This window comes from Hibiscus syriacus, unplaced genomic scaffold (genome assembly GCF_006381635.1).
Source record: "Hibiscus syriacus cultivar Baekdansim isolate YM2019G1 unplaced genomic scaffold, ASM638163v2 tig00110745_pilon, whole genome shotgun sequence".
Classification (NCBI taxonomy): domain Eukaryota; kingdom Viridiplantae; phylum Streptophyta; class Magnoliopsida; order Malvales; family Malvaceae; genus Hibiscus; species Hibiscus syriacus.
Genome location: NW_024062847.1, coordinates 193,471 through 215,073, shown reverse-complemented (window position 1 = coordinate 215,073; position 21,603 = coordinate 193,471). Strand labels below are relative to the sequence as shown.

General features: G+C 30.3%; 1 protein-coding gene across 1 annotated transcript; it reads left to right on the top strand.

Moving 5' to 3' along the window:
• Positions 1–11,202: 11,202 nt before the first annotated feature.
• LOC120139399 (zinc finger protein 7-like) lies at positions 11,203–11,738 on the top strand. Its single transcript, XM_039154630.1, has 2 exons — positions 11,203–11,215; positions 11,299–11,738. Exons 1-2 carry the CDS (start codon positions 11,203–11,205, stop codon positions 11,736–11,738), a joined length of 453 nt encoding a protein of 150 aa, XP_039010561.1.
• Positions 11,739–21,603: the final 9,865 nt, after the last annotated feature.

The following is a 21,603-nucleotide window of genomic DNA, read 5'->3' as shown; positions in this document are numbered from 1 at the left end:
TGACTTTTCATCAAGAAGGTTCCATTCAAGTGAGAAGACTTTTTCTTGAAGAGTTGTTTCCAAAGAGTGCCATTTCTTCATCTTACCTCTTCATGAAAGGTCGTTATCATCAAACATTATGGCTCTCTATGTTGTGACCTTTCATAAAAGTTTCATGTCATGAAGGGTTGCGACCAAATCAAGGCCTTTTTACCAAAGGGAGGGACAATTACACTTGGTGCCAAATTGAAAGGACATAAGCATTCAAATTCAAACACCAAGAGGCTTCTTTGTATTCACATTGCCCAACCACCTTTCTAAAGTATTATTATGATAATTTCTCTCTATTTAATTTTTTTAAGAATTTTATCCACTTATCAAGTCTTTTACTTGTGGACTCAACCCCCATTCTTGATACTTATGGTTCCTAGTTTCATAACTAGAGGTTCCAAGTCCTTGTTCAACGTTTAAAGGTCTTATAAGGTTCAGATCTATGTTTTTTTAACATATATTCTCTCTTGATCTATGATCAACATATCCTTACTTCTATCCTTATCAAACACCCATCTATCATCACTACCATCCCTATTACAACACCACATCTTCACTATCCTTATTCTTAAAACCAGTCCCTAAACTTATCCTTACACCATTATCATCTTTAACAAACATCAACCATCATCACACCTACTTTCATTTCTACCTTTAACATTTATTTTTGCAACCTACTTGTATTGTGAGGATTACTCAATTGCTTCCAGACAATCAAGCAACATCCTTCAACAACAAAGGTAAAGGACGTGCATACATCATATGGTAATCAGAGCTTATGTGGAACCAAGTAAGTGCCTACCTCTATAAGTCCTAGTTCATACAAAAGGAAGAGAAAAAAAATGAAAAAGCAAAAGGATTTCATCTTCAATAAAAGGAATTCAAGTACAAAAAGAAAAGAAAAACACAACAAAAGGGTGAAAGCACAAGATCATCAACAATTCAAAGACAACAACCAAGCCTGAAACAAGATCAACAATTTTTTATTGTTTCCCAAGGAAGGTTGTAAATGATCCTTGTTTTATAATTCATCCATTTCCTTTTTTTTTCTTCTTCCTTATTCTAAGCCTTCCTATTTCATTTTGTTCATACCTTAACATTATTTGTAGACAACGTCCATAGAGAAACTTGAAGAAAGTTTTGAGTTAGTTTTTCAAAGAACTTACAAGAAAGACGGAGTGGTAGAAGGCAAGAGTGTGTGAGTTCAGAAGAGGAATTCCCAAGAGTAAACACGAATGGAGTGACATCTAATATACTTTTCTTTAGAGTGACCAACGGAGCTTTGTGAGTGTGTAGTGAGGTTATTATTTATTCACTAACCTTGTCTCAAAGTTCAAGTAAATATTCCATTGAATAAGGATAGCCAAATCTTCAAATGCAGACTATGTTAAGAGAGATGACAAGATTGCTTAGGCAGAACTTGAGCCCTTGTATGAAAGAATTGATTGGATTGAAAACTCTCAAGGCAACCGAGGCAATCAAGGCCCTAGGAGATAAATCACTCTAGGCAAGAAGAAGACTATCTCGAGGAGTATGAAGATGAAAACAATTATAAAACCAAGGTTGAACAAGCATCTCAAAAAGTTTCAAGAAGGAATGCTCGTAGATAACAAGGAGGAAATTCACAAATCGATGACAATCTAAGCAACATCAGAGTCACCCTATCACCTTTTTAAGGAAAGACTGATTTGGAGGCATATCTTGATTAGGAAAGTAAGGTTGATCATATTTTTTTACTGTCAACTACTCAAAAGAAAAGAAAGTGAGAATGACAGCCATTGAGTTTATGGACTATGCGTTAGTGTGGTGGGATCAACTAACCGTAGTAGAAGAAATAGAAAAATGTGAGTTTCAACTCGGAATAAAATGAAATGAATTATAAGGAGGAGATTCATACTAACGCATTATCAGCGATATCTTTTTCAACGACTCTAAAATTTGAGGCAAGGCAATCGAAGTCTGGAGGACTACTATAAGAAAATGAAGCTTACCATGGCAAGGTTCTTGGTAGGACTTAGCCAAGAGATGACCAACACTGTGGAGTTGTGACACTATGTTGAGATTAATGAAATGGTTCACATGGCTATGAAAGTGGAGCCACCAATTCCAAAGAAAACCATGCCTAGAGTGGTAATTCTACCACCTCTAAATGGAACCAAAATAACTATATAAAGTATACACCGTTCCAAATCAAGGAGATTGTAGAATCATCTAAGCTAAAGCCACCTATTATAGAAATAAACAAAGGAAAGCAAGTGACCACTAATGATCATACTAGGGAAATCAAGTGTTTCAAATTCCTTGGAAGAGGTCATATGACAAACCAATGCCCAAACAGAAACACAATGCTTATCTTAGACAATGACAAAATTGAATCTGGCCATGAAAAAGAGAATGAAGAACTTAATGAATAAGAGGAAGAATATGTAAAAACAACAATTGATGGAAAAATGTTAGCTGTCAGGAGACTCCTAAATACACAAAAGGTCACAAAAGAACAACAAGGATAGAACATTTTCCATACTCGATGCCATATCAATGATAAAGTCTGTTATATGATCACTGGTGGAGGGAGTTGCACAAACGTTGCTAACACTGTCATGATTGAGAAACTAGGATTGAGGACCATGAATCATCTTAATCTTTACAAGTTAGAATGACTTAATGATAGAGGAGAACTAAAAGTAACAAAGAAGGCGTTAATTCCATTATCTATCAGAAAAGTATAAGGATGAGGTTCTATATGATACGATGCCTATGCATACTAGTCATCTATATACTGTTCATAATTGCTTCACCAATAGGCATTGATTCAAACATGATAGAAAGAAGATAACCTTTGTGTCATTGACTCCAAAACAAGTGGCCAATGATCAAATTCAAATGAATAACAACATTGAGGCCATGAAAAAAGGAGAGTGATGTTACAAAACCAAAAGAGGAAAACACAAATAATACAAGTGCTTTTGCAAGAAATGAGTTGATTAGGAAGTGTCTTTCGACATGACCTATGATCAATGATGATTATATTAACGAAGACCAAAAAAAAATCTTCTTATTTCTTACAGTTTAACAATATACAATTTATAAGGATGATATTCCATTAAAGGTAAGAACTAAAGATTTACCACCCCAATTATGAAGAAGTTTCCTTAGATGAAAGGCTTCAGTTTGAGGGCAAATAGATTGAAAGAAGAAGAGATGATGTGATCTTATCTAACCGACTACTCTTGATAACATTACTTCCATATTTATTCTTAATAAAGATGAATGTAGATGAAGATATTTCTTTCCTTACACATCTTTATTTTATTTATGCATTGTCTTTACTCATAAGCATGCATGTTCATATCATTATGTACTTAAAATATCTTATTATGTATTTCATATGTGCTTATTCTATGAACATACTTATCATTATATATAATGTCCTAGGCTATCATAACATGCTTCCATTTATTATTTACTATAAATTGCATATTATATGATGCTTATGCATAACCTATGGTTCACATCTTTATCTTAAGTATATTCTATGTTTAGTGCATGATTAGTCTGCATTATTCATCTTAGGTTATACATCTTATATGTTGTTGCATTTTCATATTTACTTAGGCATACACATTATACATGTTATATTTTAGGCTTTGGTCATATTATATAGTTCTAATTGAAAGTTTTGTAGTCAAAGTGTAAACTTGGGAAACGTTTAGGGTCAAGTTGTAATTTTCAAAAGTTATGTATTTTAACCCCATAAATAAATAGTTTACCCGCAAGAATGGAATTTTTGTGTTAAGTGGATTTTTGATCTGGTGTTTATATTAATGGCTATAAAGCTATAAAGTTAAAAAAATTCGGATAATCAGATCGAGTTAAATATTCAAGACATTTTGAAGCATGATAAAGTAAGGTTAATAATGTCATTTCCATGTCTTAAATTAGTATAATTTAACATAGACCATTGGATTTAAGTTGATTTTCCATGTTAAATCCGAACCATCGGATGAAAAATAGTGAAATTGTAATTTCAAGAAATTTCAAGGGCAAAGTTGGAAGCTATTAATTTGCTGGTTTATCTTTTACCTTACGATGAATAAAATGAACACGTGGCATGGTAATAAACAAGTGATCATAACAACAAATAGGTCATTTGATATTAAAATGAATTTTTAATTTATTTTAATTAATTATAAGACAAATGTCATTAGATATTATATTAAAAAATTCAAGATTTCATGTTCTCCAAACTACCATTGTCGTGAGCTTCCTTTAGGTAAGGAAAACATTTTCTTTTCAAATTTCAAGACAATTTAGTTGGATTTTGGATGAAAGCCTGAAATAGAATTTTTTTTACATGCAATTCTCTATCATTTGGTACCATTTGATCTTGCTTTCTATGCTTGAAACCTTGAATTAGGTGGATGAATGGGAAGTTAGATTTTGATGTTCTAAGGATGAATTTTGATTTAGTCGATGTTATTAAATCATTTCTATGTTCGAAATTTGTTTGAAAACAATTAAAAATGGTATAATCAAGATTCGACCAAACTAGGGTTATGTTGAATTCAGATGTTTGAATTGAAACTAATATGATATTGATTGTAAATGCTTGGAAATGATGTTTGGAAGTTTAATTCATCCTTGAATCAAGTTGGATACCATATATAAAATGACCTTTCATATTTGGCCTGTTAGAAATGATGAATGAATGAATGATTTTACAAGCTCTAGAATGTTGTTTGGACCAATTTGGAAGTTTGTAAAGGTTAAGGGACCAAATTGAATAATGTTAAAAATATGTGTTTAAAATGGAAATTGATTAGAAGCTGATGTGCAATTATCAAGTACATTGTTAGAATGCTTGAATGCGTTATTTCCAAGGGTAAGCAACTGAATATCGCTTCAGCAAGGTCTCAGGTTGAGTCCTTGTGTATACAGAAAATTCACGCTAGGAGACTTACCCACCAAAGCCAAGTGTGCGACCCGAGTTGATCCAGATTAGTCAAGGTGAATCTTTGGAACTGGTGGACAACCAAAAAAAAAAGAAAAAGAAAAAGAGATTGAAGTTAGAATGGAAAGGGCATTTTGAATATTTTGGAAATGATGAGATAAATTCTAAAAGAATGTATTCTAGTGGTTAAATTGAGTAATTGGAAGTGGTTATGTGATATTGTTTGAGTTGGATATTGGAAGAATTGAAGTTGTATTTTGAAGTGTTAAAGTTGGCATTGATGTTATGAAATGCAATTAGTATTGAATAAGTATAAAAACGTTTATAAATTTAATTGCTATTGTGCGCCTATGTTAGTAAGATATTAACATGTGCTTTGAAATAAATGTGCTTTGTAAATGATGTTCATATAAACCGTGATCGAAACCAAGATCGAAGTGAGTTAAATGCTAAGGAAAAAAATCCAAGAAGGAAACTTGAACTGCTAAGAAAAGTTTTCAAGCTAAGTATACAAGGTGAGTGCATATTTAATTTGTATTTATGTGGAAATATTGGCTTACGATGAGCTAGTGACTCCTGAATGTTCCGTGACTTTGTGACTCATGCATATTTGTTCATTTTGTATTTAGAAGATAATAAAATTAGTGAATAAGCTAAAGATGCAAAATAATGAAATTTGCCTAGATTTTATGATATTGACAGTAGATTTGGAAAATCACCATAAATTCTATAAAAATTATTAGAAGGTGATTCTTATACCATTAGATTTGTATGTCGATCTAGTTTTGTGAAAAAGAAACAGGTATGGATTTCGAATTGGGTACTAGAAGATATGAATTTTGATTGATAATAGGTTAGAAAATTGAATATCAGATTCTACTCAAAATAGATTTTGTAAGTTGGATTAGAAAATTCACCATAAATTATACAAGTAGAATTAGAAAGAGTGTTTTGTATGGTTAGATTCGTATTCGAGTCTAGTTTAATGGTATAAACGAAATAAATTTTAGGTTTGTATTTTAATATAGAATATTAATTCGTTAGGGTAGCACAAACTTCCAAAATAGAAAATAGTGATAAATCATGCATTTTATGTTATTTTTATGTTATATACTAATTTAAATGCTCAAACTGAGACCACTCTATTATATTGTTATGATGATTATGATGTTAATCATATGATGGATATGATGCTTATATTTCAAAAAGAAAAGCGATTAATGTTGTTTTCATAATATATTCATGTTATGTGAAAAAGAAATATTTCGGGTATGAACTACCCAACGCACTTTTATATGATATTTGATATATGAGTATCTATGGATACTTCTATTAATTGAATGATATATGAATTTGATAAAAAACCTATTATATGTATTGAGAGTTATTGGTACAATTGGCATGTCATGTAGTGGAGTGATCATGATTATCTATTGGTACATTCATGTACATTCTACGTGGCACTATATGTGCATTATGATGGGTTCATGATGTTTTGATGTTGTGAGCTATCATCCTTATTACTGAATTTCCTAGATGTTGTGTTCTAGAGTACCTATGCATCTCTCTGGCACTATAAATGCAAATTATCCACATGGTAGCAAAATCACATATTTTGCACACTCGTCTAACTCACGTACCTTGCATACTCATTGTTATACATTGGGCTATGATTTAAATAAAAGTGAAAGGTACAAGTTTGATGGATTCAATTGAAATTAAATCTTTCAAAACATACTTTGATTTGATTACATGTAGTTTATATGTGAACTGTTATTTTGTAGGTTATTTTATATGAAAGTGACTTGACAAGTTTATTTTATATGTTAATATATTATTATATGATATTTTCCTTACTACGATTTATATTTTATTAGCATAAGATAAAATTTTAATTAGACAGTTTTTAGGCAATTTCACTCCTTATATGAAATAATATTGAACTGCCATGTTGCTGACTGAAATCGAGTTTGATTAGAATATAAAAAATATTATTTTTCGATTTACATGATTAAATTATTTATTGTCAATTGATTTTAAATGCTTGATTATATGAAACAAAATTGTATCGATCTTCGAATAAGGACTGTAATAAAGTATCATAAGACATCTTTGACTTGTATTCGATGACGTATACGAGAAAAAGGTGTTACACTAGTAGCTGTAAAAAGTTTGCGGATGAAGTTATCGCTATAAAAAATAAAGTGCAAGTTGCTTATAGAGTGTATCTTTTCTTCCTGTTGCTTTATAAGAAGTTTGGGGCTTAATTGTAATTAGCAAAATCATAGGTTATTGTAATATGTAAAAATATCATTATTGTAATTTATAAAAAGTTTTGTACATCATTGTAATTTACAAAAATTTTGTACTTTATTGTATATTCCAAAAAGTTTTATTCTTTATTGCAAATTTCAAAAAAAATTGTCTTGTATTGTAAATTTCATCATTAATACATAAAATTTCTAAAAGTTTTATCCTTAATTATAAATTCAAAAAAGTTTTGTCTTTTATTGTAAATCCCAAACAAATTTATCCTACATTGTAATTTTATGTTTTTTTTATTTTAATAGAGAAATTGTGACATATTTTTCATCATTAATACATAAAATTATTATATTATTAATGACGATACAAATAATTAGCGGTGAACTTTTAGATTATTTGATGAAATAATTAATTGTTATTGAATGTAAAATATGTGGTGACATTAATATAAGGTGACATTATGAATTAACGTCGCCATATATTTAACAATACGTGACGAAAATATAGACATCACCACATTTGACATTTAATGACACACTTAGTGTGACGTTCACTATGACTCAATTTTTACGTCATAAAATATAAATAATGACGTAAATATTAGATTATTTGATAAAGTAACTAATTGTTATTGAATGTAAAATATATGGTGGCATTAATATAAGGTGACATTATGCATTAACGTCACCATATATTTAACAATATGTGACGAAAACATAAACATTGTCACATTTGACATTTAGTGACACACTTAGCGTGACGTTCACTGTGACATCAATTTTTACGTCATAAAATACAAATAATGACGTAAATATATGTTTCAGTGATAATATTTTAGATGTCACAAATAGGCAAATTTGTTGTAGTAAGTTTGAAGTCGGATTTGTTTTACTGTGGAGTTTGGATGCTGCGGGCATAGGACGCTCAAAGAAAGCTTCAGTTTGCCCATTGCCAGGTGCTGATGTTGCGGCTGTGTTCGTGTCCAATTTTATGGTGTTTCATCTGTAAATGGTTTTATGTTTCAAGTAAGACAATATCTCTATTGCGTTCTGGCATGATGTCCTTGGTAGTCTTGTTTCTGGCGAGCAATCCATTTTTCTTCTTTGTAACGTCTGCAACTTGCAGTCATGATCTAGGTTTGTGTTGACTGTTCTTTCTGGGTTTCGGGGCCTTATCCTATGTCAATCATCTACCATGGAGCTGCAAAGTTCCTCGGTGTATGAGTGTGACGGTGTTGTTGCTTAGTAATCATGCTGGACTTTTGGAACTATGGTGTATACTTCCCTTGGACTTGACTTTGTAGCACTTTTTTCTCTCCCTATAAGATTAGGGAGGTTTTTTTAACAAGGTTAGAATTAATGTCTTTCCTTTGTATGATTCTCCTTGCTAATCATACTTTTTTTTAAAATAGTTCGTTTCTGCTTATAGGATGAAATATGTGGAAATATATTTTACGAGAAATTGTTAGATTAAAACCTATAACAGTGGGCACATATGTGTAATGTATAATGTTATCATAAAGTATTACACAAAATTAAGTGATTAATTATGTTACTAATATCATAGGTATTAAAGTATCGTGGAATTAAAGTGTAGATACCATAAATTGTATTTATAATTTGATGAGGGCATGATTATAAATAATTAAAAGATTGACCTAATATTGAATCTATATAAAAAGATAGTGGTCTAAAAAATAGGTTAAATTTTATTGCTCTTATTCCGCCATAAATGATACAAATAAACCTATCTTATTGGAATATCACAACCATCTTATAGATAATCTCTATAAGTAGATTCAGGTAATAAAATTTAGATGACCGAAATGAAAATGCAAAACTAAGAGGTGTATAAACAGAAACTAAAATACAAGTTTAAGGAACTTTTCCATGTAGACGAGAGTTGTCTGGAGACCGCCACACAATTCGACACCGCCAATCACCTTCTCCAAATCAACTACCTGAAATTCACAATGGTCGAAATAAAATTTGTTGACAGTTCAAATCACTAGGTAGCTTATTAACATAAACAAGATTACACGCCAATTTAGGAACATTAAATAAAATAAAATAAAAAGTATTAAAGGAGGTCCTTTGTTAATGGAATTGATCCAAAGGCTTTCACTTTAGGGAGGGATCCATTTGTCAGTTGAACAGACCAAGATTAGGTTGTGGACTAAATTTGTGAAAGACACTAAGATCTCATGTAATGTCATCTCAAGTTCTATAATATATTATTCAAGATCTCAAGCATGCTTAGATTTTGTCATCGATGTGTAATGTCATCTCAAGTTCTATAATAAAATACTTTTGCCTTTCCTATATGTTTATTATTCCATTGGATGATTTTGGAAGCATATCTTTTCTACAATGCCCTTTGGAATCAGCACATCCATGGCATCCCTTAATTATTGCTTTGCTTCTATCCTTATCTTCAAATGCTTTTAAAACCTGATAAACAAGATAAGACTCAGACTTCAACATTCATCAGCTTCAGAATCCCCAGCAGAATAATTCCATTCCCACCCAAAAATGCCCTTAGGATGATAAGGAAATAACCACTTTGCCCTTAGGCTGATATCTCAAATTTATGGGATTTCAGTACTTGTCTTTTGACTATGTTCCCCGGTAGGAATACTTCAAAGAAAAGTTTATGTTGGAGTGTAGGTCAGATATGAGATAAAAATCTTGAAACTGGGGCATGTTTAGTGATTTATTAGTATATCTGTTTGGAAAATGGCTTATCTGTTTAACATATATACTTTTTATTTTTGTATTTAGAATTATTTTTTGTTTATTTCAATTAATTTCGAATGCTTATATGAAAACACTAATTGATAAGACAAGTCCAATGCTCAGAACGTCAGCATTCCACCACAATTATTTTATCTCCAAAGCAAGGAAGCTTCAGCCTCAAAGCTGCTTTCATTTCATTATTTGTTCTAATTTGACGTTTTTTTGGAACAGAAAGATTCTAAGAATATGCGCAAGGTGTTCCAAATGCTTTTCTCCTACTGTCCACTACATCAAGCACACCACATTGGTCCTTTTTTTTTATTTTATTAAAAGAGACACTTATGCTGATTTGATTCTTTATTTCTTTTATGTGTATTGTTTTTTTTTCAAGAATGGTTGTAATAGGTTAGTTTAATATATTTGTGGATTGGTTTTTTGATTCTATTATGTTATATTTGTGATTTGATATTTATTACTTTGATCGTAATATGTTAGTTTAGTGTATTTGTGAATTGTTAAAAGGAGTTTAGACTTTGAATAGCTTCACATATTATTTTGATCATTTTTATTAAATTTATTAATTTATGTTTATATTAAGATATATAGTATCACTAGATTAAAAAAAGCATAAATTATGGTAAGCTTAATGAGAAAGTAGTTGAGTCGAATCGAACAATGGGTCTTTTTAACAAGCACAAGTCAAGAAAAATTGTATCGAGCTTAACAAGCAATGAATCAAGTCGAGCATGAATCGAACAATTTTCAAGTCGAGTTGAGAATTGCTCAACTCGCTCGATATACACCCATAGAATGAAAACATTTATACACATTAAACATATCCATTACTCTTCAAACATTGGTTGAACTGGTGCTGTCTTTGTGTTACACAATGAGTCTACATTTCGATCAATGATTCATCAAGACAGCTACATGGATTACTATTTCCTCCAACATGGAGAATAATGCATTTTATTGATCCAATAGGCGTTAAGATATAAAATGTGGAAAAGATTAGCATGGAATCCTAAGATTGAAATGGCCAACATAGTTGACATAAGCATTTTCAGATGGGAAATGCCCACATTAAAAAGGATCTCACTTTCCATTAAAGTTCCTCCTATTTAACCACACTGCTCTCCAATTTCTTAAAGACCCCTTCTATTATCACAATTTCTTCCTAAACAGAAACAAGTATCTGAGTTGGGAATCTTAATTTCTTCCATGGCTTTCCATGGTGACGAGACGACAATCGACGATCAAGATACTGAATCGAGAACGGGGAGCAGCGGTGTAACTTGGGGGGCTTGTTGATTTTAGGGTTCAATAGAAATGAGGCTGGAAATCAATCAAAGCCAGAGAGCAACAACAAGGTATTCTCCTGCAACTTCTGCATGAGAAAGTTTTACAGCTCTCAGGCCTTAGGCGGTCACCAAAATGGACACAAGAGGGAGAGAGGGGCAGCTAAGGGGTTCCAGTCTCATAAAACGATGATGGCGACAATGGGGTTTGCCCTCAATCCTATTGTGGTTCGATCACTAGGGGTTCAACTCCATTCTCTTGTTCACAAGCCTATGAGAGAAGGGTCTGAAATAGTTGCAAGATTTGGAAGTGATTCAAGTTCTGCGTTTGAGATGGCTTTGACACCTTATTTGGTTCAAGAATCAATGGATTTGATGTGGCCTGGAAGCTTCTGCCTTGATAAATTGCCGAATCATGAACCAAATTTACCAAAGCTCGACTTAAACCTTCGGTTGTAGTCGTATAAGTGTTATCTTTGTATAATACTCCGTATATGTTTCATACTCTCATCTTTTGTCTAATAATCAGGACATATTATATTTCTGCAAAATGGCAATGGACTCTGCTTCTACAATTCTCCACTAATATATCAACGAAACTTGAAACTTTCATTATCAGATAATCTTTTTGAAAAACATATACATAACATGTTATTTATGATTAACCTTCAATTTTTATAAGTTTAACCCTAACTAAAAGGTCTAAATTGAATTGATGTGATTCGTACTTCGTAGTGTATCCTATAGTTGCTAGTTCTGTGCTAGAAATTGCGTTCACTTATTCAAGATTGATGTTCGCCATCGTTACAACTATGCTCCCAACAACAAAACTAATCGGCTTTAAATTTTATATGCGATGGATATAATTATATTGTAGGGAAAAGTACACAAATGGTCACCCGACTATAGAATGTTATCTTTTTGAGTCCCACTACTATCAAAAGTTACGAAATGGTTCCTTGATTAAGAAATTGTTTTGTTGAGTCCCTGACTATTAAAAGTTACGAAATGTTCCATTGACTATAAGGCATTGTTTTGTTGAATCCCCGACTATTAAAAGTTACAAAATTGTTACTCGACTATTCACATGTTCCAAAATCATATTTTTTTGTTAAAAAATGATGGCATATTGAACTGGATGTTAACATATTGACTATAATATGATAAAAATATGATACCAAAATCTCAAACTAATATCATCTCTCAGTCCATAGGTTAATATCCAACTCATACTGCCATTTTTTTTAACGAAAAAGGATGAGTTTGGAACATATGAATAGCCGGGTGACCATTTTGTAACTTTTAATAGTCAATGAACTCAACAAAGCAACGCCCTATAGTAAAGGGAACATTTCGTAACTTTTAATAATCGATGACTCAACAAAACAACACTATATAATCGGGGACCATTTGTGTATTTTACCCTAAATTGTAACTTTCAAATAAATGTTTACAAAATGATTTGAAAATAAAAATTAATCACAAAAATAATGATATGGAGAAAAAAGAATAATGTACATTGTTTTTATTAGTTTGGAACATGATTAATGTGATAAGTAGGACTCGGAATATAATTTTTAAAATATAACATATATATCTGAAGTAGTGTTTTGCTTCCCGAAATATGAATTATGAAAACATTTTTAGTGTTTGATTCACTAGAAATAATGATGATTTAACTAAAACTTGATATGTATATAAAAAAACCCTGTTCTAAAAAATAAAAATATTTTTGAAAATTGAAAGCATCAAACAATGATGTTCTAATTCGAAATCTACTGAAACCAACCAATTAACATTGATCTAAGTGATTGGGCATAATAAAGATCATGATTTAATCGATGATAACGTAAATATTTGTTCGATCTAGTAATGCCATTGTTCTTGCCCAAGAATGAAAAAGTAAATGTTACTCAATATTTGATGTATATATGAAATTCAAGATATATTTCGATAAGGCAAACTAATTTTGAATAAAAACACCAGAAGTTGGAATGTCATGACCGTCGATTTTTTCATAAAAAATAAGTCCAAATGAAAATGCTTAAGTGACGAGAATATGCTTGCAAGTACGTGGGCATGTATGCTTAATATTTGGGAATTATTGTAAGTTTTTAGGGTATTGAATGTTTGAGTGCGCAACGAAAACATAGTAATTCTACAAGCAATTTCGGAGAAAATCAAAAGGAATAAGACAATTTGAATGCATATATCAGTAGTAATTGCCCCAATGAGAACCATATTCCTGTTTTAAAAAAAAACATAAGTGAAAGTTATTGAGAACCATGTAATCGTTTTATTGAAATCATACAAATTTTAGGGACGAAATTTTCCTAAAGAGTGAAAAGTATCACACCTGATTTTAGGGTTAGAAGTTTGAGACACTAGCGTGACCTAACTCAAGTTCAAAACCCTTCAAAAACCTTTTCTATACACTTCATATGTGTTCTATTCAAAAACAAAATCTAACGAGTTTCTTTACTTTTATTTTGTCCCTTCTTTATGAGTATTTATACAATTCACACGCAAGGTATTTTTTTAAATTATCGTATGTATTTAATATTTTTTAATTTAATTGTATTCTCCCATTTTTTTACATCATTTGTATTTTATTTTATTCATTTTTATGGTTGATGATAACATCAATATTGGTGTTGATCGTCAATGTAACACCTCAATTTATGTGCTAGTAGTTTTAGGTTTGATCCATGCGGATTGTATGTAAGCCTAAGTATCCATAAAGAAGCTTTGGGTCATTGTTGAGGTTGTTTGGGTTTGGTTTGAGCCAAAATGAGTGTAAAAAGAGTATTTTTAAAGTGGGTTTAAAGGATGAAGGACCGAGGAAATAATTAGCCCCCTAAAGTTTTTTAAAAGTTGAAAACCAATTAATATAAATGATGTATGTGGGCATGAGACCAACTTTTTCTTCACCGTTCTTTATCTTCTTTTTACCTTCTTCCTTCTTCAACTCCTTCAAGTGTGAAAGAAAAGGAGAGAATTTGGTAGGCTAAAACCTCTAGTTCGAATTCGTTAAGGTAAGAAGAGTAATCCCCACACTTAGAGCTCTCTTTTAGGCTCTCAAACTCAAGGTTTGACAATAGTTGCCATAGTGGGGGTTTAAGGGGATTTTTTTCATTTAGGATCTAAGTATGATTCTCGTCCATTTTTAATGTTTAGAATCACGTTTCTTCTTCTCCTAAGTTCTTAAATGAGTTAGCAACTCATTCCTTGTCTTGTGATTAGTGAAAGGGTTGGGTGAAAGCTCTAAAAGCAAAGACAATGAAAATCTAGTGCTTGGGGTGAGGTTGTGGTTGTTTATCCAGTGATTAGTAGTAAGGTAACACACCTATAACCCTTTTATGATGCTTGTAGATTAGTATATGTAGATTTCTTTCTTGTATGGGTGCATGTGACATTTGGGGTGCATTTGTGTTCTTGGAAGGGAAAATGTATTCTTATGTTGTTCATGCCTGAAAAAATGACCTTCCATGATCCCTTAAACCTATATAAGCTTGTAATAATGTTTGGGGGCCTTGGGTATTAGTAGGAGTGAATTCTCGGGTCGACCAAAACAGTACATTTCTAGGATGCAGTACTAATATTGGATAAACAATATCGATATTATCCTTAAACCAGGTCAAAATAAGGGGTTTTGGCTAGGTAGTATCGGTACCCTATTCTTGGGGTATTGATACTGTTCACAGGGTATTAGTGATGATGGATTTAGAGGTTATTGATATTGTAAAATCATTTCCAAACTTGTGTGATGATCAAAACCACCTAAAAAAATGCTATTAATGATTTTTGGCCTAAACCCTAATTTAGGGGAGTTTATGATTTGATGAAATTGAGTTAGGGGTTCGATTGTAGAGGTCTTAAAATGTTGAATAGAGGTTGATTTCATGCATGAATCAATTGAAATTAAGTGAAAAATCAAGGAACCCTAGCCTTGAATCATTCGGCCTAAGCTTTGTAAGGTGAGAAAAATAATGGAAAATTATGTAGGGGTTGGAAATGATGTAGGAAGTATTTTGCAAGCCTTAAAAAATTTGGGACAACTATGTAATTTTGAGAAAGTTAAGGGACCTATTCAATAAATTTGAAAACTTATGGGGTTTATGTAAAATTATTTAATAGTTGTTGTACTATGTCAAAATATAATGTTAGAGTGATGAATTTGATGTTAGAATTTGAAATTGGCCTATTTTGGGAAGTTGGCAAAGTTTGAGTACTAAATGAAAAATATTGACAAAGTTAGTGACTTAAGTGGTAATGGTGGAATTATTGAGGTATTAGGCTGGAAATTAGGTGTTGGAAATTTAATTAAGTTGTTTAAGACTTTAATTGAAGTAAAAGAGCAAAAGACTATTTACAATAAAATTGAAAAGCTGAGAGGAATTCCAAAAGAATTCATAAATTATGGATAAAATGTAAAGTTGATAATGTTATGTAAAGTTTGGATAAATTTGGATAAAAAGTAAATTGAATGGTCAATTTGAAGTTTTAAGGTCAACATAGATTTTGTGATATGGAACTAGTATCGAATGAGCATCGAAAGATTTTTATGAATTTATTTTCTAGTATGTGCTCATGTTAGTAATATTCTAACATTTGACTTAAATTATTTATGTTGTGTAAATGATGCTCATTTAGATAGTCTACATGAATTCAAGGTCAAACAATATTAAAGCTAAGGAGAAGCTTAAGGATGAAACATGGATTACTAAGAAAGTTTTCAAGCTAAGGACACCGGGTGAGTGCATATTTAATTTGTATTTATGTTATCGTGTAAACATTGGCTTGCAATGAGTCAGTGACAAAGTTACTATGGTAAGAAGTGACTCCTAATATTATGTGACTTTTTGATTCATGCATATATGTTCATGCGGTAAGCTAATAAAATTAGTGAATAAATTAATGATGTAAACTAGTGAAATCTACATGTACTTGTGACTTGAATAGTAAGTTTGAAAATCAGCATAAATTCTATGGAAATTATTAGAATATATTTTTACACTGTTGGATTTGTATATCAGTCTAGTTTTGTCTAAAACAAATGGCTACTGATTATGAGAAGTATACAAAAATATATGAATTTTTAAACAATGATAGGTTAGAAAACAGGGCAGTAGATTATGCTCAACACAGCTTATGTAAGTCAATTTTGAAATTTTACTATAAATTGTACAAGATGAACTATAAGGATTTCCTTATATGGTTAGATTCTTATTTGAGTATAGTTTCCATTTGTTTAAACAGAATAAATTTCAAGTGTGCATATTAATACAAAACAATATTTCTTTGAAGGTAATGAAATCTGCCAATATATGAAATTTGTCATAAATTGTTTTTTCATGTTACTCTTATGCTATATGCTATTATAAATGTTCGAAATGGGTCAACTTTATCTTAGTTGACATAATAATTATGATATTTATTTCATGATGAATATGATATGTATGTTAAAGAAAGGTAAGTGACGATGATCATGATATATATATGTTATGTGGGAATGAAATGTTTAGGGTATGAATTGCCCATTATGTTATGATATGAAAATTTTGATATGTTGAGATATTGATATCTTTGGTATTCAATAAAATATAATAATTGATGGAAAAAGCCCATTGTAAGTTGCATTGAGAGTCGTAGGTACACTTGGCATGCCAGGAAGTTGAGTAAAGTTTAAGTTAAGTTATGGTACATTCGTGTGCATTATGTATGGCACCGTTGGTGCATATAATATGATTTGCACTTGGAGTACAACCTATGATAATGATTGGCACCATGTAGTGCCTAGTGATCACATTATGCATTGAACTATTAATCTGAAATTAAGTAATGAATCTGTAAGTATGTTCTGAATCAAAAAATGAATTCTGAAATGTGAAAGTACTTGTTATGTAATGAATATGAAAGTGAAAAATGAAAATGAAAAATTAAATTTCTGAAAAGTATCTAAATGAAAAAAAGAATATAACATGATTGTTTTGTCTAACATTGATTATCATGTTCTGACAAAATCATTAGCTGGTGATTTTCAGGTTATGATGAGGAAAAATGGCTCGAATAAGTCGGTTTGGATATTTAATGATTTTATTTGAATTTAGTTTAATGTTTTAAGTTGTTATGATATTTCAAGTTTGATATAAGTGAATATATGGTTTAGATGTTGTTAAGTTGTTTAATATTTTACATAATTTAGATTATTTATAATGTCTCACTAAGTATATACTTAGTGTGTGATGATTTTTACGCATAGGTAAAGAATAGCAACTGAAGTAAGAAGTTGAGTCAACATAAATCAACAAAGAAAAGTTAAATGTATCAGTAATGACATCTTACTACTTTAAATTCTCTATATGACATGTATATGAATAAGAAATATTTAAGACATGTTATTAGGGATATATAAATGAATCTAAGTTTTATGTTTTAGATAAAAGTTATATTTTTATAGAAGAAAGAAATATTTTTAAATTAGACAGTTTAACTTGCGATATGAAATAGTACAAAACTGTCTTGCTGCTGCTTGAGATTATCATTAATTCAAATGTTTATATATTATATTATTATTTTATGTGACATATTATTTTATTAAATAGATTTAATTAGATAAATTTTAAAAGTTTAAATTTTATATTGGTTTTCAACCATAGAATTTATGTAAAAGTTGTGTGACATCTTTAACTCCTATTTAAGTAAGTATTTAGGTTAAGGGTGTTACAAATAATTCAATGAAATATTAACACCAAATGAAAGAGATTTTAATGGGGAATGTTTTTCTATTTCACAACTTAGTAAAAAATCTAATTAAAATGGCTCAAAAAATGAAAAAAGAATTTTTTTTATCGCCTTGGAGGAAGCTCACGGTAGTAAGTAGAGGAGGAAGAAGAGTTTTTGATGTTTCTTTAAAAAAATCTAGCTAGACATGACTTTTATCTAATTTAAAATGAATTTAAAATTCATTTTAATCCAAATGTCCTTTTTACCCTAAATGAATCTTGATATCTATCTCCATGTCATCTCTATTTTTATAACATTAAATAATTATAAAATTCATTTATGAATTTCCATCGTTGCCCTTCTAATATTCCAAAATTTCAATTTAGTCACTAAAATTCACTATTTCATTTTAGCATGGAAAATCCACTTTAATTCCACTGATCCACATCAAATTATACTGATTAAAAATGTCAAAATAATATTTCTAACTTCAAACTACCATCATTCAATATTTTGTAAACTTTTGATTTGATTCAGTTATTCGAATACTTTACCGAACTTTATCGCTTAATAGCTCTTTACACAAATGCCAAATCAAAATCTAAACTCCATAGAGATTTCATTCTTAAAGATGGACTATTTATTTATGGATTTTTTTGGTAAAATTACCACTTTGGTCCTTGAACACTTCCCAAGTTTCTACTTTGGTTACCAAACTTTTAAAATTTACATTTTGGTCCTTGTTAAATTTTGGGGTTTTATAAAAGTGCTACCCAAAATTGTTGTTACAATTCCTTGTGATGGGCTTAGGAGGTCGTGGCTTAAGATAGATTTTCGTGGAGAAGAATTTTGGAGATGTGTGAATACCTCTCTTATTTATAGGCTAAAATGTTAAGCCTTTAACTAACTAAAATGCTCCACGTTTCAGGTGTTAATTCGACCAAATGACAGCTTCTATCTAGGTGTTCCATTCCAGAATTTTCTAAAATTACCTACTGAGTCATCAGTTACTGTAGATTCGGCTCAACAATCTAGTACAACATTATCTCACAACATCACCTACAACATAAAGTAATGTTGCAACATCAGCATACCAGTTTCAACAATAATTATCAAAATTAGCCCAAAGTTTATCAACTGACTCCCATGATGCAAAATGATGTAAAACATGTAGAAATGTACAAATGGTCCTAATATGCTCTTAGTAGTGCTGAAGTTCAAGCTAAACCTAGCTAAAAGGAACCTAAATGATAATTGTTTTGGAGAGTTATTATATACTCGAATTTGAGAAAACCTTCACTATTGATACTCCTACCTGGAGTATCGATACTACTTTCCTTATGGTATCAGTACTACCAAGATCTCCTAATCCCGTCACAAGGAATTACAACAAAAATTTTGGGTAGCACTTTTGTAATACCCCATAATTTTAACAAGGATCAAAATGTAAATTTTGAAAGTTTAGTGACTAAAGTAAAAACTTGGGAAGTGTTTAAGGACCAAACTGGTAATTTTACTAAAAAATATTCCATAAATAAATAGTTCATCTTTAAAAATGAAATCTCTATGGAGTTCAGATTTTGATTTGGCATTTGTGTAAAGAGCTATTAAGCGATAAAGTTCGGTAAAGTATTCGGATAACTAATCAAATCAAAAGTTTACAAAATATTGAAGGATGGTAGTTTGAAGTTAGAAATATTATTTTGACATTTTTAATCAGTATAATTTAATGTGGATCAGTGGAACTAAAGTGGATTTTCCATGCTCAAATGAAATAGTGAATTTTAGTGACGAAATTGAAATTTTGGAATATTAGAAGGGCAACGATGGAAATTCATAAATGGAATTTTATATTTATTTAATGTTATAAAAATAGAGATGACATGGAGATAGATATCAAGATTCATTTAGGGTAAAAAGGACATTTAGATTAAAATGAATTTTAAATCCATTTAAAATTAGATAAAAGTCATGTCTAGCTAGATTTTTTTAGAGAAACATCAAAAACTCTTCTTCTTCCTCTACTTACTGCCGTGAGCTTCCTCCAAGGTGACAAAAAAAAATTCATTTTCATTTTTTGAGCTATTTTAATTAGATTTTTGACTAAGTTGTGAAATAGAAAAACATTCCCCATTAAAATCTTTTTCATTTGGTATTAATATTTCATTGAATTATTTGTGACACCCTTAACCCATACACTTACTTAAACAGGAGTTGAAGATGTCACACAACTTTTACATAAATTCTATGGTTGAAAACTAGTACAAAATTTGAACTTTTAAAATTTATCTAATTAAATCCATTCAATAAAATAATATGTCACGTAAAATAATAATATAATATATAAACATTCGAATTAATAATAATCTCAAGCAGCAGCAAGACAGTTCTGTACTATTTCATATCGCAAGTTAAACTGTCTAATTTAAAAATATTTCTTTCTTATATAAAAATATAACTCTTTATCTAAAACATAAAACTTAGATTCATTTATATATCCCTAATAACATGTCTTAAACATTTCTTATTCGTATACATGTCATCTAGAGAATTTAAAGTAGTAAGATGTCATTACTGATACATTTAACTTTTCTTTGTTGATTTATGTCAACTCAACTCTTACTTCACTTGCTATTCTTTACATACGCGTAAAAATCATCACACACTAAGTATATACTTAGTGAGACATTATAAATAATCTAAATGATGTAAAATATTAAACAACTTAACAACATCTAAACCATATATTTGCTTATATCAAACTTGAAATATCATAACAACTTAAAACATTAAACTTAAGTTCAAATAAAATCATTAAATAGCCAAACTGACTTATTCGAGCCATTTTTCCTCATCATAACCAGAAAATCACCAGCTAAGGATTTTGTCAGAACATGATAATCAATGTTAGAGAAAACAATCATGTTATATTCTTTTTTTCATTAAGATATTTTTTAGAAAGTTAATGTTTCATTTTCGTTTTTCACTTTCATATTCATTACATAACAAGTACTTTCACATATCAGAATTCATTTTTTATTTAGAACATACTTTCATATTCATTACTTAATTTCATATTCATAGTTCAATGCATAATGTGATTACTAGGCACTACACGGTGCCAATCATCATCATAGGATGCACTCCAAGTGCAAATCATATCATATGCACCAACGGTGCCATACATAATGTACACGAATGTGCCATAACTTTACTCAAACTTTACTCAACTTCCTGGCATGCCAAGTGTACCTACGACTCTCAATGCAACTTACAATGGGATTTTCCATCAATTATTATATTTTATTGAATATAAAAGATATCAATATCTCAACATATCAAAAATTTTCATATCATAACATAATAGGCAGTTCATACCCTAAACATTTCATTCCCACATAACATATATATATATATCATGATCATCGTCACTTACCTTTCTTTAACATACATATCATATCCATCATGAAATAAATATCATAATTATTATGTCAACTAAGATAAAGTTGACTCATTTTGAACATTTATAATAGCATATAACATAAGAGTAACATGAAAAAACATTTTATGACAAATTTCATATACTGGTAGATTTCAT